The 26,242-nt window shown below is 53.3% G+C and overlaps 3 protein-coding genes across 10 annotated transcripts in view; 1 reads left to right on the forward strand and 2 right to left on the reverse strand.

Moving 5' to 3' along the window:
* On the reverse strand, window positions 1–13,676 carry Dgkq (diacylglycerol kinase theta). The gene is made up of 23 exons (XM_021651795.2): window positions 13,311–13,676; window positions 10,834–10,913; window positions 9,161–9,260; window positions 8,783–8,868; window positions 8,586–8,711; window positions 8,181–8,334; window positions 8,029–8,103; window positions 7,849–7,949; window positions 7,436–7,665; window positions 7,265–7,355; window positions 7,121–7,175; window positions 6,863–6,924; window positions 6,419–6,569; window positions 5,964–6,002; window positions 5,202–5,317; window positions 3,706–3,857; window positions 3,347–3,495; window positions 3,058–3,236; window positions 2,689–2,789; window positions 2,452–2,598; window positions 2,241–2,352; window positions 2,007–2,159; window positions 1–1,689 (listed from the first exon to the last, which is right to left on the reverse strand). The coding sequence occupies exons 1-23, from the start codon at window positions 13,561–13,563 to the stop codon at window positions 1,591–1,593; spliced, it is 2,811 nt and encodes a 936-aa protein (XP_021507470.2). The 5' UTR covers window positions 13,564–13,676; the 3' UTR covers window positions 1–1,590.
* Idua (alpha-L-iduronidase) overlaps window positions 13,666–26,242 on the forward strand; it is a 24,907-nt gene continuing 12,330 nt past the window's right edge. For all 5 annotated transcript variants that reach the window (XM_060381121.1, XM_060381120.1, XM_060381119.1 and 2 more), the window contains exons 1-3: window positions 13,666–14,567; window positions 19,667–20,308; window positions 20,879–21,019. In XM_060381121.1, coding sequence (XP_060237104.1) covers window positions 20,154–20,308; window positions 20,879–21,019 — 296 coding nt within the window. In that variant the 5' untranslated portion in view covers window positions 13,666–14,567; window positions 19,667–20,153. The remainder of the gene's footprint in view (window positions 14,568–19,666; window positions 20,309–20,878; window positions 21,020–26,242) is intronic.
* Slc26a1 (solute carrier family 26 member 1) overlaps window positions 20,751–26,242 on the reverse strand; it is a 7,982-nt gene continuing 2,490 nt past the window's right edge. For 3 of the 4 annotated variants that reach the window (XM_021651814.2, XM_060381117.1, XM_060381118.1), the window contains 3 exons: window positions 25,774–25,847; window positions 24,055–24,669; window positions 20,751–23,327 (listed from right to left, as the gene is read on the reverse strand). In XM_021651814.2, the coding sequence (XP_021507489.2) occupies window positions 21,810–23,327; window positions 24,055–24,642 (2,106 nt within the window). In that variant the 5' untranslated portion in view covers window positions 24,643–24,669; window positions 25,774–25,847 and the 3' untranslated portion in view covers window positions 20,751–21,809. Of the gene's footprint in view, window positions 23,328–24,054; window positions 24,670–25,773; window positions 25,848–25,981; window positions 26,238–26,242 lie in introns of those variants that run through there. The other variant, XM_021651813.2, reaches the window with a different exon arrangement.

A 26,242-nucleotide genomic window follows, 5' to 3' on the forward strand; every position in this document is an offset into this window, starting at 1 on the left:
TGACGGCAAAGCCCACGCTGTATTTGGCCCAGATATAAATTACATCACATTCAGGTAGTGATAAATTACACACAGAGATAGGACCAATGCACAGGACACATTCCACAAAAGGACAGTCTCACTTAAATACAGAGGACAAGCTACACTGACCATAATTTACAAACAATTCCTACAGACTGAAATAAAAGTGAAAAACTATACCACAAAGAATTTCTTTTGGACATTGAAATGATGTAAACATGAGGAACACGTACACTGAGAACATGGGTGTCGGATGCACCTGTGTGCAGTTTTGGCAAAAGCAGGTGAGGAGTTCCACAGTGGTCCCACGAAGCTGCTAGGCAGGTAGGTTCCCTGGGTGGTCACAGGCCCACTGATGATAAACACGATAAAGATCTAGACCTGTTGACTTTTTTGGAGATGAACATGGGAGACCTCTCACCTAGGTCCTCTCCCATCAAGGGCTGGGGTTGGACCTTGTTTTCACTGTTTGCAAGGGGCCTTAGCTCTATTGCCCAGTGATGCCTTTAACCTGCTATTTTCTTGCTTTAGCCCCCAAGAAATATGCAGGCATGTACCACCAGGCTTAGCTAGACGGCTCGTTTTTTGACACATTCTTCTGAAGTGTGACAGTGAATTCTTCGGTGCATGGAAGAGACAGCTTTGTCTCATTCTGTGAACCCGATGCCCCCAGTAAGGCCTGGCCACCAGAGCTGCCTCCATTTGTGTAGGAGCCAGAGTAGAAGTTCTACATGTACAAGGAAGGGCTACAGCCTGGCAAACAGCATGTATATAAAGTGCTATAAGTCGAGTCTACAGAAGCTCTAGCCACTCCACAAGAGCGGATGTATCTACACACTCCTCAGTTGGGCCCCACCTGGCCCTGCACTGATCCCTTCCAGGCACTAGGTGCCCACCCAGGGCCTGGCACACATTCCAGCTTTGATAACGTGGGCAACACCTAAATTTACCTAGCTTCAGAGTAGACAAAGAGGTATATAGCTCTGTCAGCTCAGGGCCACAAGCTAGATTAAACCTTGGAACTAATGTTTTCAGCTCAAACTGCTATCTGGTGATGAGCCCAGGGGACTTGAGGATGCCATACCCATCCAGTGTGGGTGCAAGAGGAACAGGCAGCATTCTGTTTTTGCTAGGCCAGGGCCCAGCAGGGTTAGCTGCTTTGCAAGAAGACAAAATGAGATCAGAGGGCCCACCTGGATGGCCTGCATCCAGAAGTGTTGTGCCCAAGGTGTTCCAAGAGATTTCCAAGGAAGGAGTGTGACTAATAGGACCAGCTCCACTTAGCCTATAAAGACCTGTCTTGTGCAGAAGACAGGCTAGCCAGAGCCTCATGTCCATGTCATATAGATTGGTACTATGGCAGAGTGAGCAAAGGCCGTTACTTTACCCATTCCTAAATTTGCACGTGACATTGGATGAGAATGAGGGATGGAAACATCCCAATACCCATAAAGATGCTATGGTCAGTGCTATAGCTAAGTCCATCTGTTGGCCAGCCAATGTGTGACTTGGAACAGAACCAAAGACATAAAGGCTGGGTGGTTGAGACCCTTCATCTTGACTCCTCTATTAAGGATTGCCCTCAGAAGCAGGCAGAGTGTCCCCTTTGGTATCCCTGATGGCGCCAGCCTTCCTGGGCTTCTGCTTGGCCTTCCTCAGCATGTGAACCTGTTCCAAGGCAAGGACGGAGGGTCAGAGGGACAGAATGACATCATAGGTGATAGCTCTGGGAATTCAGGGCCAATGAATACTTCTTGGCTCTGCTCCACAAAAGAGGAAGGAACTGGTAAAGCTGCCTGGTGGGCAGCCTACAGCCCACTGAACAGAGTCTTTGTTCTTACCCCTCTGAGGCTCTCACCAGGGCCTTATGAGACCCAGAGTCCCAGAGAGCCAAAGCTTAGACCCACCTGGCTTTAGCTATTGTACACCAGCACCCCGCCTGGCCCTGACCCATTTTACCTCTGCTCTCAGCCTTGTCAACATACTTTAGGGGCAGTAGCAGAGATGATCATGTGCCCTGGGGCCTGAACCCAGGGTTCACCATCCACCTGCACTGGAGTAGCCTTGAGGAGTGTGACTCGGAAATAGGAGCCCTGAGCAATTCGGATTCCAGAGCGCAGCCCACCTTGTACCTGGCCCTGGGTAAGAGAAAAGCAGAGCTGGCTAGTGAGGGCCCAGGAGTACCCCAGGACCTACCCACCGGCCTGCCAAGTGCTCACCATGTGCACGACACCTGTCACACCCACCACCTCCAACAGCCCGTCGTCTATACGTGGCTTCTCAAACCTTGAGTCGTTGTCAGAGCCCCACAGGTCAGCCCCTGACCCCCAGCTGCCCCCAAAAGATGAAAATATAAAGTTAGGTACAGACCAGACACAGACCCAGCACCTGGCTTAAACTGCAGAGCCTCTGACAGCCCAGCCCCAGCACCTGGGGATGTTGATGAAGATGAGGCCCTCAATGCTGGGAAGCTCCACTTCCTGCTGCTCCACCTGTAACCGGATCTCCTTGTGCAGGCTTCTAGAGTGGCTGATCTTCTGCAGCCCGACCCGCACATACACGCCCTTGTTGTGGAACCTGCCACAGGGAAGTAGGCACCCCCAATTACCAGGTAAAAGCTGCTGGCTGCTGTAAGTGACCTGGGCCCCAGCCTTGCCTTACTGGTACCTGCTTGTGAATTTGCCAGGCTCCTCTTCACGTGCCTGGTGGAAGTCTAGGCTGAGTTCCGCATCGATACCAATGCCACAGTAGTTACTCATCTGAACAATCTGGAGACAGGGCATAACCAGGATGCTGGCCAGCCACTCTTGAGTGTCCCGAATTGTGCCAGACATGGCTAACTCTATCTGTTGTCTTCAGTGCCCTTTCCTAGGGTCCTCTCTGCTTAAATGCCACAGCACCCCCAGACAAAGCAGAACTCCACAACCCCACAGGCTTGAGTCAACCAGCCCCTGTTCTGCCTCAGGTGACTGGGAGGAAAGATGCATATGGGGGGAGGGCTCAAATGTAAGATTCTAACAGGTGCTACATGGGTACCTTGGGGGGCTCCGTGTCTGCCACACTGTTCTCTGCATTGTCAGTCTCATGAGCATCTAGCAGGATTGTCCAGCGATCCATGAGCACAGCATCAGCCTCATCCACAGACACCAGCACAGAAAATGGGTCCTCACCACTATAGCCTGCCCCCCAGCGGAGGACCCGGCCAAGGTCATTCCCTGGGGAACAGGAAATACAGCATAGTCCACACACCACCATAAATCTTTAGCAAAACCCACAGTAGGGACAGCCCTGAGACCCCATCCTTCAAGTTGATGGCTAAGCCCACCTGTACCCAGGGGCAGGATGGCCACAGGTGGCTCTGGGCAGGCCAGATGGCGCCTTGTCTCCTCCAGGGCAGCGAGCACCCAGCCCACGGTGCCATCTCCACCACACACCAGTACCCGAAAACAGGGCACCTGGGAGAAAAGGTGGAACCTGTGTGGGAGACAGCATTCTGCCACTACCTCCTGGCTGCTCAGGCCAGGAGCTGGACACTACTCATCCTTGCCCTGGGCAGCCCTTCCCTTTTCAGATGTCCATCTCTGGCCTCATAGAGGACTTAATGATTCCAGCAGTCCCATTTGGAGTTCCTACTAGCTAGAGAAGGGGTTGCTGTTTCCATGTGCAGGAAGACTCCAGACTCACCCAGGAAGAGGGCCCCCGTTGGTCAGCTCAAAGACCTGGTGTGGATTTAGCAGCTTCCGGAAACTGCAGAGCAGTTCTCGTCCCTTGAGGCCCCCACTCTTGGGGTTCACAAACACGAGGAGAGGGCAGCAGTCAGGAGGCAGCTTCGTGTGCTGAGAGGTGGAGGACTGAATTACGTTAAGGTCAAGGTCCCACACTGGAAATGCTAAGCAATGTCCAGCCTCAGTTTCCAAGCCTGCTAAGCCATAGGCAGTCCCTCCTGAGGTAGTGCACAGACTTATCTCCACTCCATTACTGACCTCTCAGTAATCCCTTCCGGTGAGAACACCACTGTGGCTGCTTGGAGCTCCAAGCACAAATACCAGGGACATAGCCACTGTGACATATGTCAAGTGACCATTTCTACCTTCTTGGCTATAAAGCCACAGGCCCATGATGGTCCACAAATCCTACCTGGTATTACCTGCCACGGGGCAGGCGGAGGGCTCAGTTCACAGGGATAACCACACATCACCAGTCATGGGAACAAAATCAGTCTCCCCATACATAATGCCAAGAGACAGACCCTAGGAGTGTCTGTTTGTAGACACAGTGGGCTGATTTAGGTCTCTACAGTAGTGTTGAGTGAGAGGGCAGACAAACAAGTCTGGCACAGATAAGGGTGGACAGCAGCACATATGGCTAGGGCAAGGACAGATTTGGGATGGGATACCCAAAGGACAGGCAGAGCAGCTGACACAAAACAAAAAGGGAATATGGCCTCGTGCCTAAGTCTGCCACAGAGCTAGTGCCTGGTTAGACATACACGGAGCCCTGACCTATATCCCTAAGCATTGAGAACAGCTACTTCCAGGGCAGGACCAGTGGGCAGGGGCAGAAGGGACCTCTAGGCGATGCCTAATCTGGCCATAGTCTCCATACTGATTCTATTCAAATTGTGTTCCTCCTAGAATTGAGTCCAAAGTCACGATCAGGGCTTGGGTACAAGCAGGCCTTGGATACCTGCAGGGACTTCATAGAGCCTAGACATAAATCCTGCTGGCACTCCTCAAATGAAATCCCTTTACCTCTGCTGACCTCTGGGTGTACCTCATTCACTGCCAGGTTCTAAGAGTGGTAGCTGAAGTCACGGAGCTCCATCTACTGGCCAGAAACAACCCTAGGCACAGAGCTACCTGGGTAAATGTTGCGGCCAGCGTGATACTCAAGAGGGCAGGGCCTGGAAGGATGTTGGCACATGGTCCTAACTCTGGCCTTAAAGTGGGGTGGAGCTGTGTCCTGTGGTGATTCCAGTAGGTTAGAAGCCTTGGTCCCAAGCACCGTGCCTTACTTGTTCAGAAACCGTGAACAAGCACTGACTCTCTGACCTCTGGTGTCAATCAGTCTTGTCCCATTTGGGCTGTTGTAAGATAGACCAAAGTGGCATGTACCAGCCATCTAGCAATGAGGACATGGTCCTGGGGCATTAAGCTGGCCTCAGAGTCCCAACTACTCACCAGCACATCTGGAAGCACGAGTGCAGTCAGTGGCCGGCCATGCACTGTTGTGTCCCTGGCCAGCATGTATAACCGCTCAGCTTCCGCGAAGCAGGTGACATCCAGAATTACTGCACCTGCCACAGGTGGGCCAAAGCAAGGTGGGTGTCCTATGCACCCCCTCAGTCAGGAGTCCTGTGTCTTCTGGCCCCAGGTATCCAGGGAAGGCTTATCTTGTCACCCCACCCAAAAGGTATTCAGGGCAGGGTCTGCCCTATGACATCCAACCCCAAGACGTCTCACCCACAAAACCTCTCCTATGTGCCTTGCTAACCAGGCACCTAGGCGGACGCTCGGCTACCAGTCCCAGCCCTAGCTTTGACCACAGCCAGCTCATGTAAGCTGACTCTAGGAGGCATCCACAGAAAGTGGCCATCCTTCCAGCAAAGACCTCCCATGGCAGGCAGGCCGAACTCAGGAGCAGCCGCTGGTTTCCCTGACCAACCATACTCACACCCAAATCCAGTACCATGAGCACTTCATGGTCTCTGAGTGTCCTGGGTTTGCATGCCAGAAAGAATGGAAGTACACCTGAAACCATCCTTCCCCATTAAAAGATGCAGGCCCAGAGAAAGGACAAAGATGGGGGAAATATCTAATTCGGCCACATTGTAACAAAAGCAACAAAACTAAGGGATGAGTCCAGACCTGTGGATCTGGAGAAGGGAGTAAAGGGTCGACTCTTCTACCCGACTCAGGAACATCCACCAGATATGGGCTTACCTTGCAAGGAGTAGATGTGACTCACAGACACCACAGCAGCTGCACAGATAGGTTGCAGTCAGTGTCATCCTGAGGGCTGGACCTGACCTCCCAGTCTGGGGCCAGCCTCCCTCCTAAGGGCATCTACATCCAGAGCACAGCCCACCCAAGTAGCCCTGACTCATTCTTTGGGGTCAGCTCCCCTGGGAATTGCCAGTGCCCTATTCCCAAGCAAGGTCCCTGACTCCTGAATGTATAGGGGTTCCTCTAGAAGGACAGACTAAATACTTTAGGAAAGAGGAGAAGGAAACCAAAAGCCCTGCAGTGAAGGCCATGTTGACTGGCCTGGGATGGGAACTGAGCTTGGGCTTCAGCTGGTACATGAGGAGGCAAGAGGACCTTAGGCTTAGTACCATAGTCCCACTGCCCAGTCAGGACCCTCTCCCAGCCAGGCCCTGGAGAGCCCAAGGTCACACCTTTGGTGGCCATGGCCTCATGCAGCAGGTTGCTGTAATCCTGGGGGGACAGGCCAGGTGGCAGGCCACCCACGAACATGGAGACGTGTGGGACCGTGGCCCTGCTCTCGGTCACGTAGAACCGCGTCTGGCTCACCTGACGCACAGATGTCTGCAGGAAGAATGGGAATGGGGAATGCTGGGCAGCAATGCTCCTCCAACTCCCCACTTAGCTCTTCAGAACTGACCTGGGTAGTCTCGATACCCAAGGCCTCCCAGCCAGAAACAGGGGATATGTTATAGAGGGCACTGCCAGGGATATCAGCTGCTGGTTGGGAAGATATGGCATCTGAAAAGAAATGCCCCTCTGGAGCTGACAGGTGAGTGGACAGCCTTGGCAGCATTCTTCCACAGGCTGTGGCTAAGGGCTGGCAGTTCCCTGGGAGCGTTGTTTACACCACTGACCTGTCGGATGTCCCAAAGTCGGTCTAGCAGAAGTTCCTCATCCACCAGCACTGTCCGTTGGACTGTAGGATTGAGGGACACAGGATGTCAGCACTGGGCTCCTCCCTTCCACAAACAGCTGCTCTTAGTCTCTGGGGCATGTGGGGATGCAGGTGAATCTAGGTGGGACTGATCAGAAGGGCGTGGGCTAGCCCCAGTGTCCTGGTAGGCCTCCCAGAGCAGCAGGCCCAAGCCTACTGAGAAACACAGTACACTTACCTTGTCTGCTGCTCATGAGCACCTCAATCAGTTGGAATCTCTCCTGATCCTCAACCTGCATAACATGGGTGAAACATCAGGCCTAGGGCAGTCAGAGGGATGGTAGCCTGGCCCTTGTTCAGTGGGAGTTGACAGTGTACATACCTGTCGTCCAAACAGTGGAAGAACCTCTTGAACCACAGACTGGGCGGTACTCTGGGAGTTCACACGGATGGACACGTAGGCCACACCCACCCTATGAAGGACAGGCTCAGAGTTTGGGCTTTGGGTCCTCCCTTCACCCCTCCCTCAACAGATCCTGTGCTTGCATCTTACTTGAGCCAGCCAGGGTAGATCTTCAGGATCTCCTCGGCACGAGGCAGAGACCTGATGACCCAGGCCTCAGACGCGAAATCCCGGGGCCCAGAGCCTTTGCCAGCCTCCTCCTCAGTGGTCCCAGCCTTCCCCAGGGCCTGGGTATTACCAGACAGTGAGGTTAGGGGTAGTGCCTGCAGCTGGAAGTCCTGAGGGTCCTCATTGATGTAGTAGGCCCGAAGTGCTGCCTCCTGTAGAGGGTAGAGCCAAGTATGGAGGACCACATGAAGAGGGGACCTGGTATGGAAAGCCAGGTGAGGGAGGTGGATATGGGGAAGTCAGCTGGGAAGGGGGCCAGATATGAAGGGAGGGCAAGCAGAGGGCTCTAGGCATGACAGTGTGTACCATGCCTCTGTGTGTAGGTTTACTCTTACCATCACCTCCTCATTCTGAGCCAGGCGGGAAACTGTAACCAGACGAAACTGATTTTTCCTCACAGAGTCATTGCCATCGAAGATCTTCAGGGTCTGTTTGGCTAGGCCAGAGGAAAGCAGATGAGAATCTTGGGGTCTGGGGCTAGGTGGGACAGAGTGGCAGCTGAGTGGAACACTTACTGGATTCTGTAGCTGTCAGCACCTCTCGGCCTGTGCCTGTGGCAGCACTTCCATCTAGGCCGTCATCCCCATCGCCTTCAAGATAGACAAAGCTCTTCTACTCAGTGCCTGGCCCAGCCAGGGCACACCCCAGCCCCACCTCCCTGCCTCACCGAGCTCCTGGGCCATGGTCTCAGGGATGCGGAAGCAGTGCATCTTGTTGAAGTTTCGGGACAACAGGCGCACACATGAAGGAGGCAGTACCATGGACCGCAGACGCCCAAACGTACACTCAGGTGTGAGTGTTGTGGAGCACACTGAGTGGGCCTAGAAGGACAAAGGTGCGAGTCTGGACCCTGGGCAGAAAGCTGGCCAATTTCTACAGCCACCAGCCTAAGTGCCCACCTAGATGGTACACAAAGCCAGAGGTGCTACTCCATAACCCAGAAAACTCAGAAGGAAAGGAACTCCCCTCCTCCTCTACCCTCATCCCCTGTCACAGAGCCCACTCCTACCTCCTGGCTCCACCTCTCTTTTGTCCCCCACCCTGAGCTCCATTCATGCCATCCCATGCCCACCTGCACACCACACCACTCGCAGCGTACGCCAGCCAGCACATCCGAGGAACCGCAAGTCTTCCTACAGACCTCACAGCGTGCACCAGAAGGCAGATTCCCCTCCCGCCAGTGGTGGTGGTACGTGTCCTGGGGATGGGGGCAGTCAGAGGCTCGGCCAGCCTGCCCCTACCAAACCTACCCCAGCACTGTACACTCACATAATCCTGCTGTCCGTCCTGGTGGCACTGACGGCAGTCGCTGCAGGCGAAGGGCACACAGTCGGGGTGAACGTGCAGCTCACACACTGGGGGGCGGGCAAGGTTAGGGGCCTCTTGCCACACCCTGCCCTCCTCACTGACCTCTTAGCCTGGGCCGGCTCCAACCCCAACCCCTGCCATCCTGGCCCAGCTTCTTTTAGACTGACTGCTTTCTGCCTGGTAGGCTCTTACTGTTAGAGCCCCCAAAGTCAGCCTGAGCCTACCACCCATGCCCTTGACAAACCACAGGTAGAGGAGGGCTGGGCTACCCAGGGCAGCATAGACTGGGCCTCTTGAGTAAGAAGCTCAGTTTCAAGGGGTTCAAGGGCCCAATGGTACCTTCACAGCGGAGCGCAGGGACCTCCAGGCTCTTGCGACAGACCACACAGAACTTGCGCTTGTAGAGCCCAAGGGAGCCAAAACAGTGAGCCACAGGGACCTACAGGGGCAGAGCAGTCCAAAACATTTGGGCCTGCCTGGTCCTGCACCCTTATCCCTGGTAGCCCTGTGAAGTGGCCCAGCAACATCTGCAGGTAACTATGTGGACAGAGGGGATCACCCCTCCTCCTTCACCTTCAGAAATCTGCAGCTCGAGTCCTGCTTGAGAGTGCCTGCCTCAATCCAGCTATACTACTGTGAGGCCTGGACTAGGTCTAGCCCGGCTGACTGTGGTACAGGTGAACCGAGAAAGGGCTCTGTAAAGAAGTCTACCTGACCCCCATTCCTCACTCCCACAGGCCAGCAACACTGCCAGGCACCTGCCTGTCTTGTTAGATTCAGGAGCTTCCAGCGCCCTCCAGATTTGCCCCCTTGGAGGCACTCACAGTGACTGTGAAGGTGTGAGGACAAGCTGCCTTCCCGTGAGAGCTGGTCGGAAGGGTCAGGTCTTAACCTTAGCCCAAGACTTACAGCACGCTCAACAAGCAGAACAGAAAACTGCACACAAGGAGGGTAGTATGTGTTCAGGGTGGAAGATGATTTTTAATTTGTTTATCTCCTCTGAGCATATCTGAAATAATACTAGTATTTCTTTTAATCACAAGTATGAACAAGAAAGCACTGAGATCATTTTAAAAAGCTACAGCCTCAACATGCCCACAAGGGCCTCCCTCTGGCGGGCATCGCCCTGAGATGACAGCAGCCTTTAGCACTCACACCAAGCAATCAAGTATCCACCGAGCATCAGTGATAAGGGAAAGCTGTCAGTGTTGAGAGAGCTGTCAGCTTCCACTTCTGCCTACTGTGGCGCCCCATCACACCCCCTTGTCTCCTCTCCTCCCCCGCTAGCCGGCAGGACCCACCTGCTAGTGCAGGTGAGTACACGCTCAGATGAGCAGAGCTGCCAGGGACCTGGCCTTGTGACTGCGGGTGTTGGGAAGCGAGGCCACCATGCTCACTGTTCGGACTGTGTCGAGCTATGCTGCTTTTCATTACTCACAGAAGGGAAGTGTCTATACTCTGCTAGGAGCCTCACTGTCCTCTCCAGAGCCCTATGGCCAAAACCTATTCTAACTCCAAGGCTCGGGGGCTTTTTACATAAGACTGTTATGTTACAACCTCTAAAGGTTTGTGTGCATTTGTGAGAAACAATCCAGAGATCCCCTGTGTTCTTTCCCCATTTTCCAATGTTAATAACTTACAAAATTAGCCAGTGTCGTAGCTAAAGAAGCATGGCGAGTGCATAGTACCCAGCCTCCAGGGCTCCTCATTCAGCCCGTCTGCAGCCACGTCTGCTTGCTTACCTTGACCTCTGATCTGTGTTCCTCTGTCTTCCTCATTCAGAGTGTTCCACAGGCAAGCATGTGTCCTCTGACACTGACTTTTCTTAGTACAATTCCCTAGAGATCCACACGGGGTGCTCAGCTCCTCCACAGCTCCTTTCTTTTAATTGTGAGCAGAACTCTGTCCTTTGCTCCCTAACCATGATGTGGCTACACTGACAACACAAAGGGCAGCTAGAGGTCAGCACTCAACCCCAAGAGAGCCATGTGCCCTCACTGCCCCACACTCACCCGTACTAGGCTTGGTGCAATGCTTGTGCACGGCGTCTTCACCTGCTTCAGGCACTTCTCATGGGACATGAAGTTGCAGACTGCAGGGAGGAGAGCTGTGTGAGTCAGCCTACCTTGCTAAGAAGCTCCATATGTGCCCCAGGGAGTGAGAGGTCCCAGGACTCAGTCTTTGCCAACATACCATAGGGCATCAGCGTTCCATAACAGGCTAGGAGCCCACTGTAAAGAGGCCACTCAGCCAGAGCCAATGTGGAAGTACTTGAGCTGAGCCAGTCAGCATGGTGCCCTAGCCCTGTGCCACTTAGTGGCAGGGCATCATTCCAGTGATCTCTGTCATTATAGAGGAGGTAGTAGCACCATCCTCAAGGACCCAAGGGCTAGATGCCACAGTGGGACCACGGGGGGAGATGAGTGTGTCCTGCTGCCTTGGGAGTGGCCCATGCCCTCACACTGACCAGAGCTCCCTTGTCTCTGGGGCCAACCAAGAAGCAGAGAGTTGAGTTTCCAAAGGCAAAGTGTACATAAACAGCTGTGGGAGGCACTTAGGATATACAGAACACAGCTGGTTGGGGAGGGAGCCTTATTTCCAGGCCTCAGCACAAATAGAGCTTCAGCAGTGAAACAAACCTGGAGATACATGAGGGGCTAGAAGCCTGCCTAACATATCAGAGCCAGGGCAGGGGCAGGACAAGGGAGTGAGGGGCTGGGCTCCACAGGCGGGATACTGTGAACAAGGCTATAAGAAAAAGAAACACGACTACCAAGATGGACTGAGGAGCCAGACCTATCTAGAGGGCCCTAGCTCCTGCTTCCCTCCTGCTGAGACCCCAGACACCTCACTCCTAGAAGAGAACAAATAAAAGTTTTCCATGGGATGCTCCAGAAAACCAAAACTGCTGGAAGGAGGCTAGAGCTGGTGGAAAAGCAGATGAGAAAGCAATGACCGAAGAGGGGCCTTTCCAGGCACTCAGTTTGCACCACCTTGCGCGGCCTTGCTGGCTGCCCCCTCTGTAGACTGAAGCCTGTGGTGTGCAGAACACCTTGTGTGGTCCTGCAAATGGGAGGCCTCTGCCCACACCCCGTGAGGGCATCTGCTGAGGTCCCAGCCCGCTCCCCACAACGATGCCTAGAAGGGGCTCTGCATCCTCTTCTAAGGACCAGGCTCTTGGGCTGCTATACACCAGGATTTTGCTTAGGTTTCCTGACTCCACAGACCCAGGGGTCATATCTGTGAGGGGTACCTAGAGTCTGTCCTTAGACTTCAAGTCCTACTTGCATTATCTCTCAGTTCTAGAGGTCTAGCCTCTGACCTGTAGGTCTTCCTCCACTACCTTTACCTGCATGGAGATTAGATTTAGACTTGAAGCTCTGCTCTCTATGGCTTTCACCTATAACGTGAGTCAGAGGACCACACTTTCACCTGAAGTCCTGCTTATGCCACTGTTGTAGGTCCTGGGGTGGCTAAGTCAGTGTAGACACCACAGCCTCCACCTCAGTGGTCCTCTCGTTTTGGAAGAGGACAGGTAGGGCAATGTAATATTTCTGATCTGACAGAGAAAACCAGGTGACCACTCCTGTATCACTAGGAGCCCTGAGGTGCCATGACAATCTTGCCATCCCCACCAGCAGAAGACAAACCTATGCGAGGAGCTACTCTGGCCTTGGTGGTCCTGCCCAGAGCACAAACCTGTCTCCTTGAACAGGACAGATGCTGCTCTACTGAGCCCACCTTTAGTCCCTGGTCAGAACACACTGTCAAAGGCCACGATGCTCCTCACAGATTCGGACTTTGGGTCTCAGGGCCTGCCTCCTCACAGGAGTCAGAGTACAAGGAGGGCCAGCCGTAAAACGGCCTGGTAGCTGAGGAAGAGGTGCTTTCCTCTGCCCTGCCCAGCCGGCTTGGCAGCTGGGTGAGAGCTGTGTTGGGACATGCCACATCTGTAAAGAAGGCTGGGCCTGGCTCTCCAAACAGTTGAGCCTGAGCAGAGCAGCGTTCAGTCCCTCTGTGCTGTAGCATGCACTTGGGACAAGAATGGCCAGGACCCATGTCAGGCCAGCCCTGCTTGCCCACTCCGGCTGTCCCAGTCGTTTAGGAAGTCTCACACGGGAACACCAGAGAGAGCCCCATTGCCTCAGGTCTCAACCCTACCTTTACATCTCTATGCCCAGGCCCAGCAACTGCCTTGACACACACCTTGCCTCTTGCAGCCCTGTTAGATTCCAACCACGGCATTGCACTCTGCCTCCAACTCTCACTAGGAAATCCTGAGATCCCAGGCCAAGAGGGACCAGACCCAGGGCACACCTTCTTCCTGCCCCTGAATGCAGGCGTCACCTCCATAGGAAGATCCTACTCAAACAGGAGACTGTCTCTGAGCCCATTGCCAAAACGGACAGGGCTCAAAGGTCAGGGCAGTGTTCCGGGGAAGAGGGCACGGCTCCTGGGAGCGGCCTCAGGACGCGGGGTGGACTCTCACCATCGCACAGGAAGCCAGCCAGCCCCCAGATGAAGTCCGAGCAGAGATGGCAGAAGGTAGGCTTGGTGAGTGTCACCTTGCGAAAGCTGTGACCAGGAGCTGCGGGGCCAATAGCTCTCCCGGTCCGCTCCGGCCCTGACCCGGGGCGTGCGCGGCCCGAGATGCCCAGCACAGGGCTGCCGGCCGGGCTTCCGAGACGTGGAGAACCACTGCCCGGCCAGGTCCGGGCCCCGGGCTCGGCTGCCGCCGCCATCCACGACCCAGACACCCCAGCTCCAGCTGTGCGCTAAAGCCAGGTCCGCGGTGTAGGAGAGAAGAGGGCCCTCGGCAGCGCCCGCTCCCGGCTTCCGACTGCGCTACCTATCGCGCAGGCTCGCGTGGGCGGGGCCGGACTGGAGAGACAGGCGAGGCCTCCTGAGGGGCGGTACCGTCCTGCTGAAGGCGGGGCCTCTGCGCCAGACTGAGGGGCGCAGTGGCAACAAGCAATGGGCTAGATTTCCCACATAGGGTCTCAGGGTACTGGATACGAGGCCTTTATTCGTCAAAGCAAGGGAGAATCCATATGCGAACATTCATAGCTAGCTAGGAGCTTCAGCGGGCTCCCACAAGCTGCTTTACTCCGTGGCAAGACTTTCCAGCATGTTCCAGGGTTTTGAGGACCTGCATGCAGTGGAAGGACATCCACAGCAGCCACGGCTTTGTGCTGTCCAGATAATGCCCGTGACTTTGGACCTAAGAATCACGCTTCCCCTATTGCCAGCAGCCCTCAAAGGCCCCGTGTAGGCTTCCCCTGATTTGGAGTTGGGGAGACGCTACTGGCATGATGGCTCAAGGTGCTCTAGCCGGATCCCCAGTGGCCATACAGTGGGGACCTGCAGGGTAAGTGCATTAGGGAATGGAAACAGTGGCAAGAGTACTATCAGGAGAGGCTGACATCACCAGGGCAGAACGCCTGCAGAAAGAGCCTGGGATGAACCAGAAACTCTTGAGATGAAAGCAGGAAAGCCCGCCTCTGAAGGGCTTTGCTTACTCAGGAAAGAAAATGACACAAGAATGGCCAAATGTCAGAGGGAAGACCCGTGGGACACTGGGAGAGCCTTGATCTTCCATTGCTTCAGGATTTCTCCCCATTCCGGGAAGGCCCAGGGCATTGGGTTGCAGCAGCTCTTCTGATACAGTGTCTGAGGCAGACAGACCGCAGACCGAAGGACTAACCGGCCAGAAGCAGTCACTGGCCTGTGGAAAATCCAGGACCAAGTAAGTAGAGCTCAAGAAGAGCGTCCAAGCAGGAAAACAGCCAGTGAAACCAGCTGGCTGAACAATCAAGGAAAAGAAAAGGCATACTTTATGAATGATTCCTCAATTCAACATCCTTGTAGCAGAACTCTCTTGTAGTATCCGTTTTGACAGTCCCCACTGTTTTGCTAATGAGCTCCCTGAATCTTACTTAGTGCACACTGAATTGTGCAGTAAGTGCTGGTAACGCCATTTAGGTACTATGCGCACTGCTAGTTATTCTACTGCCAATGGCCCAGGGTCATGACCAGACTTACTTTAATGAATAACGCTTTATGAACGTGCTGTCCTTGCACCTGCATGGCCCCTGCCCAGATCCTCATAGAGCTGGAGTGGCACAAGAGGTAGCAGTGCACATTAAAGTCACTTTAGAAAATAATGCTAGACTGCCAGGCATGGTAGCACATGTCTTTAATCCCAGCACTCAAGAGGCAGAAGCAGGGGGATCTCTGTAAGTTCAAGACCAGCCTTGTCTACATGGTGACGTGAGAGCTACATAGTAAGACCCTGTCTCAAATATTAAATAATAATAATAAACTTTTCTTTACATATATTTACACAGAAATTAGAGCGACTACTTCTAAGCTGTGTGGAAGGCTCCTGGGTTGCACTTTCTGCAGACTGTGGACCCTTAAATCTGCATTCCATGCTCTCTGTGCTTGGATTGCAGAGGACCTTCACCCACCTTAAACTGCCATTTTCAGACATCTTCCTGTTTTCTGCTGGGCTTTTTGTTCTCACTGGCTGGTAGAAGCTCTTGGTGTCTTTGCAGGGACCTCAGGGAAGTCAGGTGCTTGTTACCTGCAGTAGTTCTTGTCCTAAAGAGCCTCATGGATGGATCACTACCTATGCTGAAAGGAATGTTGCATCACTGCCCTCAGGGAATAGTGAGGGCCTGCTAGTCCGTGGCACTGGATTGAAACATGACCTTGTTTCCTATGTGCCTCTGCTTACAGATACCTTGTTTAATAAGTAACAGATAGCAATCCTTACTTCCGCCATGGACTGGGCGTGCTGCCACTCACACCTCGAGCGTATCTAATACATCTCTTTCTTCTGTAAGAATATGGCAGCCTAAGAGACAGGAAACAGCATACAACACTGTGCTACTTCTTCTATGACCAACAGTAGCAAGAAAATGTTCTACAGATGAGCAGGGACAAGCAGCAAAAATCTACATGCTCAGACTAGCATGACCCTGAATGACTTAAAAACATGATGATATTGATTTGGATAATACAAACACATTTTGGGAGTTTGCAGATTCAGGACCTGTGAATATGTGTCTTACAGGCCACACCTCCCTCCCAGCAGGTCCGTCCTTCATAGTCCTGAAGGCTAGAAGCCCTGCTCTGTAACCTGTGTAGGGGGCCCATGATATTTCTTCTCCAGCCATGTCTGAGTGATCACACTTCCCTTGGCTGAGGGCCCAGGGGTCATCCTGCTGGTCATTTCATGCTCCTGTTTATGGGTGAACATAAATAACCACACACACTTTTATCTTAGAGCTGACAGGTTGGATCTGGGGTGGTGGCAGCAGCCATCCAGTGACCTAGTGCTGTCAAAGGACAGCTTGTCCCCACAAAAGGATGGCTAGGCCAGTACTGTAGAACCAATCCAGACCTGAGCAGCTTAAAGTCACTGCCTCCCCATGGAAAAAAATATAAAGCTACTTATTATAAAATTTGATATGTATTTATTCAGAGTTAGAGATTGTGGTGGTTTGAATGAAAATGGCCCCATAGGCTCATAGGGAGTGGCACTATTTGGAGGTGTGAGCTTGTTGAAGTGTGTCACTGGGGATTGGGGTTTGAGGTTTCAGAAGCTCAAGCCAGGTCTAGTGGCTCACGTGCTGTTCTTGCTGCCCGTGGATCCAGATGTAACTCTCAGCTACCTCTCCATCACCAGGTCTGCCCAAGTGCCACCATGCTTGCTTTCATGATGGTAATGGTAAAACCTCTGATCTGTAAGCCATCCCCAATTAAATGTTTTCCTTCATAAGGGTTGCTGTGGCCGACCTGAGTTCAAGGCCATCCTCTTCATGAATGCTAAGGGGCCCACCAGGTAGGCAGGGATCTGGGTCGGAGGTGACACTGTGGGCCTGCTCTTGTGTCACATCTTCTGCTAGCTCCCTGTGAAAGCATACTGTTAGATCTGAGACCCACTGGATAATCTAGGATAATCTCCCATCTCAAGATCCTAATGCAATTAGAATGCAAATCCCCTTCCCTACATGCAATAAAGACTGCTTGTTCTGAAACTCTGATGGTGAGGTCAGCCTTGCTCCCTCCTTTAGGGCCTGCACTGCTATTGACTCCCTGGACACATTCGTCCTTATGTCCCCATAAGACGCTTCTACCATCGTGGCTTTCTGCAGGCCCAATTCATTAGATTTACACAGCTTTTATACCCCTGCTTTTCGTTCTTTCTGGTTCCTCTGCATTTGTCTGGGGACCACTGTCTTTCTGCTTGAAGAAGAGCAAGAAGAAATATTTCCACAGTAAGAAATGGGTGGCAACAGTTGTTCTGACAACTTCTCTAAAATGTTTCTAATCAACCTCTACTTTGCAAAACATCTGTGACGTATAGATCTATTTCTTATTGTGTTGTGTAGGCTGGCCTTACACTCCTAGGCTCAAGCAAGCCTTTGGCTTCAACCTCCCGAGTGTCTGAGACTCAAAGCCTATAACACCCAACTGAAATTTTTTTTTTTTGCTAAATTTAGAATTTTAAGTTACCAGTTGCTTATATGCTATTCATTTATTTGTTTGTTTATTTATGTATTTATTTATTTTTGTCAATGTAACACAAGCTAGGGTCTTCTGGGAAGAAGGACCCTCATTTGGGAAAATGGCCTTCACCAAATTGGTACGTAGGCAAGTCTGTGGGGGCATTCTGTTGATTAGTGACTGATGTGGGAGGGCCCAGCCCACTGTGGGTGAGGCACCCCTGGGCAGGTGCCTATGCGGAGCAGCTTTCTACTACTGTTCCTGCTGTAGCTCCTCCTCCCAGGTTCCTGCCTTTTCACTCCCTTCAGTGGTGGACTGATTGGGAAGTGAGGTCAAATAAACCCTTTCCTTCCAAGTCGCTTTCGTTCAGCAAGCTTTATCACAGCAAAAGAAAGCAAACTAAGATGCTTTCAGGACTTAGAAAGTTTGTTTCCAGCCTTCAGCTCCAGGACCTGTGCTGGAAGTCACTGTTCATGTGATCGTTTGGCTTTTTGAAGGCAACAGGTCATTTCCACTTGGCTGCTTCCAGGATCACTTTGCTGCTTCCTTTTGCCTTTTTCCTCTTAGTCTTTACAGTTCACATTACGATTTTGTTTCCAGGGCTGGGAATGTGCACACACCCTGCACATACGAGGCAAAAGCTGCACCTCTCAACTATATACCCAGTTCTTGGCTTTTTGAGACAAGGTCTTCCTATGTAGCCTAGGCTGTCTTAAAATGTGATTCTCCTGCTTCAGGCTCCCGAGTGTTAAGATTACAAACATGCACCACATGGGCTCTTTATAGTGCTTTTTATTTTTTATTTTTTGAGATTTATTTTTATTTTATGTGTATGAGCGTTTTGCCTGCATGCATGTCTGTGCACCAGGTGTGTGCAATGCCTGTGGAGGCCAAAAGAGGGTTTTGGATCCCCTGGAACTGGACTTACAGATAGTTGTAAGCGACTACATGGGTGCTGGGTTTTGAACTCAGGTCCTCTGGAAGAGCAGTCAGTGCTCTTAACTGAAGAGATATCTCTCCAGTCCATACAGTGATTTTTTTTTTAAATCTGATAGCTTGATTCTCTCTCTCTCTCTCTCTTTCTGTATGTGTGTGTGTTCACACACACACACAAATGTGTGTTCGTGGAGATAAGAGATCAACAATGAGTGTCTTCTTCAATTGATCTCCATCTTTGTGTTTTTAAAAAATGTTTTATTTATTTGTATATATATGTATAGGAGCATTTGAGTGCCATAGCAAACACATGGAGGTCAGAAGACAACTTCTGTTCTCTTCTTCTGCCATGTCGATTCCAGAGACTGAGCTCATGTCATCAGGCAGCAAGTCTTACAATTTCTGCTTGCTTTTTGAGACAAATGAGAGCTCTCAAATTCTGCTAGGTGAGCTAGCCAGCAAGCCCAGAATCCTCTCCACCTCCACAGTACTGGGATTATTAGCAGGTGCCACTGTTAAAGTATCTTTTATTTGCCTGAAGTAAGTCTTGTCTTGGAAGCTTACGCCTGTCTGCTAACCTAGGCATAGTGCTGGAAGCTCCTAGCCTCCATAAAAGCTAATCTAGGCCTAGAATGTTTTCAGCCTTCGAGACGTACTGCTGAATAATCTCACCCTCTTCTAGTTCTTTCTGAACTCCGGCTGGCTGGTTCAACTCAGCTTTTCTGGCCCAAACTTCTCTCCAAGCTGACTGATTCAAACTGGTTTCTCTCAGCTTCTGATTGAATTGCTCTGCTTGGCCTCAAGCTAACTCTAGCAATCTGCTGCTTCTATCCACTACCTGCTATTTGCTATTTTACCTTTGCTTGCCACAAACTTAATAAACTTACTCACTCAAGACCAAAAGTACAGGTTCCATACATTATTCTTCACAGAGAACAGGACACCCTACCAGGTAGTATGCAGCTACTGTCTACGGACACTGAACTTTGTGTTTCAGTCACCGCAGAAATGCCATACGGACGCCTGACTTTCTGATCCTTGCATGGGGTTATGACAAAAGAGCTTTCACTTCTTCACCTAGAAACCTTCCCTTTACCAGCTATCCCGGTGATCTAAGATTTACAGTTCCCAACCTAAGGAACTGTCAATACTAGCTGGATGGTTCTAAGGAAGGGCTCCTACTTACTGTTGGTGTCAGGGGAAGCTTGTATGAAAAGGGGGTTTTTCATGGGGTTGTGAAACTTGATTGCTTCTATTGTTGAAGGAAGCCCAGCGGTTAAAAGCACGTGCTACCAAGATGCCAGTTAATTCTGGTCCATTGTTGCTCAAATCCTACTTTGGATGTGTGCACAACTCAAATCTTAAAGACTTGCACTACTGACCCTGCTTTTCCAGATATCCAGGATTGACCTTTGGCTGTCCACTGGAAGTGGCCACTTGGCTTCTGCGGCGTCTCCCACCACGCCTGGCAGCAGCCCATTTCGGAAAAGGCATAGATCTGCTTGACTTTGCCGCCAAATCCAATCCTTGGCGCAGTCCGGCAGCGCCATCTTCTGGTACAGATCTCCACCTTCACCGCTCATGACACTCCATAATGCCTGATTTGCTTTTCCGACCGCTTGCCGGCCTCCAAAGAGATTTTTCCGGGCCCCGCCAAGAATAATGATGCGCTGAGACACCCAAGGCCAGTGTTCTCAAAGCACTGAGCGCCGGAGACGCAGCAGCCAGGGCGGAACTCGCCAGGAAGAGGCGGCGCGTTCTGGGTTCCATCCTACCCCAGCCTGGTGAGTGGTCACGGTCACGTGGGGCGCTCTCCGGAGACGGAACCATTGCGACCGACACCTAAAGGCTTGCCGATCGGGAGCGCCCAGATACCCTAGCCATGCGCCCCCCGTGTCCCACCTTCGCTACCCTGACGTTTCTAGCTGCGGTCCTGGCCGCGCCACTGTCGCAGGCTGAGACTCCGTACCTGGTGCGTGTGGACGCGGCCCGCCCTCTCAGGCCTCTGCTGCCTTTCTGGAGGAGCACCGGCTTCTGGTGAGGCCCATCTCATGCTCTTGTCAGGACCCGGAGCGCTCCTGCTCTATCCTCTGAGTTCTTCTCATCACACCTTTGGGCGCTCTGCCCTTCATTCCTGGACACTCAGAAGTGAAGAGCAAATTCCTTCAGGGCCCACTCTCTTCCCAGGCTAGTACATTTCTGGAGTGTGGCGTAGGTTTCCTACCTTAATGAGTCCCTGGAGTGTCAGAGCCTCCCTAAGTGGCCCCTCGGGATCAAAAGCATGGTACTCAGGCTATAGGTTCACTATCAGTACTTCAGCGGAATCCGGGAGTCTCCCCAAGTACCAAGACCTGACCCGGTTTCTGAGTGCCTCCAAGTCTCTCTAGGAATGTTCAGATCCTCTTCTATGGCAGGCAGGCGTCCTATTAGAATAAGGTACAGTGTCCTGTCCCTCCCCCAGAGACAAGACTGTAGAACATTCTGATGAAAGGCTACTTTATCATATACTGTGGAGACACACACTGTTCATCTGCAAGGGTCTGCGTGTGTGGAATCTGTTCTGCTGCAGGCCCCTGCAAACGTTTCACTTCTCTGTCCTGTCCCTAGCCCCCCACTGCCTCACGACCACGCTGACCAGTACGACCTTAGTTGGGACCAGCAACTGAACCTTGCCTACATAGGTGCTGTCCCTCACAGCGGCATTGAACAGGTCCGGATACACTGGCTGCTGGACCTCATCACAGCCAGGTGGGTGATAAGGTGGGTGCCCTGGGAGCTGCTGGGCAGAGCCTGACCTTCGGAGGGCCTTTGCCTGGCCTTTGTCGGGGCCGGCTGTGGAGCACAGTGCTGGGCTCTGGGTGGGGGAGCATCATGGTAGGGCACAGGGCTGGAGCTGTGTACTTCCTGTTAGAGGATCCTGTTGGGCAGAAGAGGAGGGGAATGTCTGCTTGGGCACACGTGATTTCCTCCTGAGGTTTTCTTAGAAGTACAGAATGGGGTTGGGTCTACTGTGCCTGGCTTTGTACATGCGTGTGCCACACTGTGGTCACTAGTATAAGCTGTGCAGAGACGTTGTGTTTGAAGGTCAGGTTGGGGTTACACACTGGACCGTCTGCTCTGGAACAGGGCAGCTCATTCCTGGTACCTGGGGGGGAGGTGCAGGGGGTGGGAAAGTGTCCTTTTGGCGTCTTGGAGGACACACAGTTTGCAGGACTGTTTCGGAAGTATGACACCTAGATTATCAAACTGCAGCGCCTCAGCTGAGGAATCCTTCGTGCAGTGCAGCTACCGGAGTTGGATAGGCACCAGGGGGCAGCAGTGGTCTCAGAGGTAGAGGGGCTCACTCACGCGATGTTTGGAACCCTTGACCGTGTTTAGGGTGCCGCACTTCCCTTTCCTAATTGGAGTTCCCTGCCTTCTCCAGGGCATAGGTGGTCCAAGGGTGTACCTCTAATGACTTTATCCTTCATATCACTCCTACAAAGGAGCTCAGTACTGGCTGTGGACATGGTCTTGGCTCTTGAGGAAGTGGGCCCTGCTAAAGGGCAGAATCCACAGCCAGCAGCTCCTCACGGCGCGCTCGCGCGGCCTCCACAGCACTGTGCACGCTGGGGAACAGTAGTTCCTCTTCAGCGCCCTGGTCTTCTCCAAGGAAGCCCCCCTTCCTCAGCGTGTCCCTCACTGAGGGACTGCAGCAAGCAAGCAGCAGGGTGATATCCAGAGCCCTGCAGTCTCTGCGCAGGTCCTTCAGGGTGCCCATGCCGGCCACGTCCAGGAACAGCAGTGGCGCACAGTCAATGACCACTGTGTGGAAACCGAATGCCAGGGGTAGCACCAGCCCAGCCCCGCTGCTCACTGAGCCCGGATCCTTGCCGTCGGCAAGATTGCCGACACCCATCTCCGGTCCCTGGTCCTTTCTGGTGGCCGAGTGCCCTGCCTCCAGCCCTGTTAGGCGGTAGAGCGACCGCAGGAAGAAGTCCTTGTTGGCATAGTAGAGTGGACCCGTGAAACGGAACACTCGCACCTCGGGCGGGGGCAGGAGGCCCTCAAACTCAGCCGCATCCTCGTAGAAGGCCGAGTCTCCAATGCGAGCAAGAAGGGCAGCCCGGGGCCGCTGCGTGCGGCCCGCCAGGCTGAGCAGGGAGAAGAACACTCCGGCTAACAGTCCAGCCTCGGTGCTGACCAGCACGCAGGTGACCGCGGTCGCCACCCAGACCAGTGCGTCAGCAGGGCTCAGCCGCCAGAGCTGCGGGAGGTCCTTCACCTTGCGCAGCGCCCCCCGCAGGCTGACAACAATGATACAGGCTAGCACACATCGCTGCAGATCGTGAAACAGCGGAGCCAGCACCAGCAGCACCAGCAACACCACAGCAGCACTGACCACACTGGACAGCTGGGTCTGGCAGCCAGTGGTTATCTTCACCAGGGTTTTAGACAGAGCAGCACTGGTAGCAAAACAGTGGAAGAAAGCGGGCAGCACATTGCAGCAGCCCACAGCCAGCAACTCTTGGTTGGCTCGGACAGTGTAGCCATGGCTACGGGCAAACATTTCTGCCAAGGAAATAGAGAAGGCTGAGCCCACAAGGGCCAGGGACATGGCATCCAGGGCCACACGCCACATTATCTTAGGGTCCGGTACCTGTGGGGCCACAAAACCAGTGGGAATGTTGCCAGCCACACTTGAGCTGAACCGTGTGTGGAGCTGTCCAAAGTGGGACACAGTTGTGGCCACCACAATGACGAAGAGCTCTGTGGGGACTGGCACCTTCAGGTAGTGCCGGTAGCGGTCTGAGAGCTCCTTAGCTGCCAGCAGAACTCCTAGGCACACAGCACTGGTGATGACGTCACACACGTTGGCCTGTCCCACACTCTGCAGCAGGCTCAGCCACGTGTGGACCACCAAGCCTGGGCCCTGGTGCCGAGGGATCCGCACGCCCAGCAGGTGTTTGGCCTGAGATGTCAAGATGGTCACGGAGGCTCCCATAGCAAAGCCGTCGAGCAGTGGCTGTGAGAGGTAGGTAGACACGAAGCCCAACCGGAGGACACCCATGAGGACCTGCAGATGGAGTACAGTCAGTTTGGAGGGCTGTGAGGCAGGAGCCAGCGTCAGTATAAACCAGAGGGTGTGGAGGCCACGGCGCAGAGCCCGTACCCACACGGGAGCACTCCCCCAAACGGACTCCTGCTGTTTTCCACATGCATAACAGGCCAGAAGACACAGGGACATAACACATGGATGTTGCCGCTGTCTGTGGATGCTCCCTTCCCACACGCTCGCACAGGCAGAAATTGGTTTTGTTTCAGAATAAGAGCTGCTGGCCCCAGGAGGCAGCCCCTTCCCTCGTGTCTTACATGCAATACACAGATTCTGCCACCAGGTCTCTCCCAGGCTGCCGTGGAGCAGACAGGAAGAAGAGAAAAGACAGGGTCAGCAGACAAGAGCAAGGGGTTGGACACCAGGGGAATGCACTGCTGCCCCCAGGTCCTTCCTAGGTCAGGAAGCCAAGTCGACGCTGGGGTTGCAGGCTAGCTCCCCTTAGCCATGGCCACATTTGCCCGATGGCCCTCCTCAAACCGCAGCTGGTCAGGCCAGTCCCACACATCCCTCTACTCTGTGCCTTCAGCCCCTCCTGCACCTAGGTCTGGGCTCTACCTCTGTCCTGGCTGTGCTGTTTTCTCTCTGAGCCTGAAGGATGCTTCCTCCACACGCTGTCAGGCCTTCCCTTCAGGTGCTCTAATCTACTGAGCCAGCTAGCCTGCTTGCTGTACAGCTAACTCCTTACCTGATAAAGCCCGGCCATCAGAGTGAGTGCCGTGGCAATTCGAATGGCATAGCAGTCCCGTCCACAATCCTGTAGCCCAAGCATCAGTGTAGCGGAGTTGTTGAGGGTGCTACCATTGTTCCTGGGCCCCTGAGAATCCTGGGAGGGGTCAAAGCCAGCCAATTGGAGTTCCCGGTCCACTACCTGACCCACCATGAGACACAGCAGGCTGAAGATGCCCACATTAACGTGGCGTGAGGTGCCCATGAGAAAGTAGATAAGGTTGGCAAAGAAGGAAGTATAGAGACTGTAGATGGGCTGCAGCCCAGCCAGCAGTGAGTAGGCTATGGCCTGCGGCACCAGGATAATGCCAATGACTAATCCAGACATCACATCACCTGCCAGGTACTCCTTAGGGCGGTACTGGCGCAGCCAGCGTAAGGCGGGAAACAGATCCTGCACCAGAGCCTGAGCACACGGCAAGCTGCAGGTGCAGCTCCGCTTCAGTCTGGCCTTCAGCGTTTCCAGCAGGCCCTGGGACACAGGGGGCTGCCGTCGCACTAGCACCAGTGTCCCACCCTTCTGTTGGGGCTCAGGAGAAGTGTCCATCCTGCCACAGCAGGCTCTTCGGCCAACCTGCAAGGGGGATGGGCATGGTTAGGGGTCTAGGCTCTCGGAGCCCAGGAGCCGCCTCACAGTGGGTGTCCACTCAAACAGACATCAGACCTCAAAGGCTGTCCTGTCAAGAGGTTGTTTTTCTGTGTGGATTAATATAAGGCCTTGATGTCCAAAATACTAATTTTGTGGTGAGAGGTGCTTAGGACAGCAACATGCTTTAGGAGCCATTCTATCCAGCCTTAGCCCAGCGGTGCTCTGCGCTCTACTTAATTCAGCCCCCGTGTGAAAGTCCGTCTACAGCATTCTGAAGGTCACCCACCCAAGACAGGGGCTAGGCTAGGCCTCCACCAGCCCACATAGTCCAAGCCACAGTGACAACAGAGGCAGATACATGTTTACTGAGCTTGAGCTCCGGCCACTTCCCATCCACCTGGTCTGGCAAGGGGTTCTGCCAGTTACCCCCTTCCACACAAGTTCTCGCAAGCCATCGCCTGTTATCCTCTGAGCAGCATTGGTCTAGAAGGCCTTGCACATTGTGTGTGCTGGGCTCCTGGTCTGTGACAGCCTTCCCCATGAGTTTAGAGGGTGTCTCACTAGGCACCAGTGTGCCCCTTACTCCAAGTGCATTGAACAAGCACACTGCTCCACAGATGTCCACCTTTGGCCTGGCTGGCCTGGCCCCTTCTGACCTTGCCTTAGTACTGAGGAATTCTCAGGCCATGCCGACCACGTGGTGGCCTTGGTCCTGTTTACAGGTTCCAAAGTGCTTGTTTGTAATATCAGTCAAACACTCTTTGTTCTCAGTGGAACCCAGGACATGGTGGTGACTGGTGGAGCCCACCGTGTCTGGCGTGGGTACTGGAACAGCAGCTCTGGTAGGGTGGTGGCCTGTTAGGCATCCTAGCTCGTGAGGAACATTATGAGACAAAAGATACACAAGAGTCATCGAACACTCCGAGGCTCACCCCTAGTCTCTAGGGGCTCAGGTGCGTGGCAGAAGGACTACAAGTAGCACCTGGCTTGTACCTGAGCAAGCCCCAGAGAAAGGGCAGCCTAGGTTCCTACCTGCCCAGCTAAGCCACACCTCCTGGGGTGTTGTATGGGTACAGGGGCAGTTCTTACCTGGGCACCTGGCCGGCTCTGTTGGCTTTGCAGTGTCTGGGGCCTGCAGCTTGCTGGTGGGCTGAGCCTGGATCCTGTTGACAGGCAGAGAGCAGGTTAGCAGGCGCCTCTGAGGCTGACCTGTGGGGAATACACGGCTGGGCTCACTGTTAAATTATTTACCCTAAAGATAGCTGAGTCATGGGTTTTCCCGTCAAATGAGTGTTACCTGAGTGGCTAATCCGGTGAGCTAATCCGGCAGGTTGTACTATAATCAGAGGCTCACAAATAATTATAGTTATGTGGGCCTCTGATAAACTCCCCTCTGAAGAGGGGAGGGTGCCGGGTGCAACAGCTTCTGTCCTGTTAGGAGGAAGAGGAGGTGGGGACAGGAGTGGCTGAGGCTGAGGCTGAGGCTTGAGCGTGAGGCCCCAGAGGAGTGAGTGAAAATGCTTTAGCTCTGAGCTTCTGGGGTCAAAGCTGACTCCAC

The sequence above is a fragment of the Meriones unguiculatus genome, chromosome 3 (assembly GCF_030254825.1).
Source record: "Meriones unguiculatus strain TT.TT164.6M chromosome 3, Bangor_MerUng_6.1, whole genome shotgun sequence".
Classification (NCBI taxonomy): Eukaryota; Metazoa; Chordata; class Mammalia; order Rodentia; family Muridae; genus Meriones; species Meriones unguiculatus.

Excerpts from the sequence above, each read along its gene's own strand:
- Dgkq (XM_021651795.2), bottom strand. The coding sequence starts at position 13,563 with ATGGCGGCGGCAGCCGAGCCCGGGGCCCGGACCTGGCCGGGCAGTGGT. Across the intron at positions 9,261-10,833 it reads TTGCACCAAGCCTAGTACGG|GTCCCTGTGGCTCACTGTTT; the intron begins GTGAGTGTGGGG and ends CTGCCCCTGTAG. Across the intron at positions 7,666-7,848 it reads CTCAGAATGAGGAGGTGATG|GAGGCAGCACTTCGGGCCTA; the intron begins GTAAGAGTAAAC and ends TACCCTCTACAG.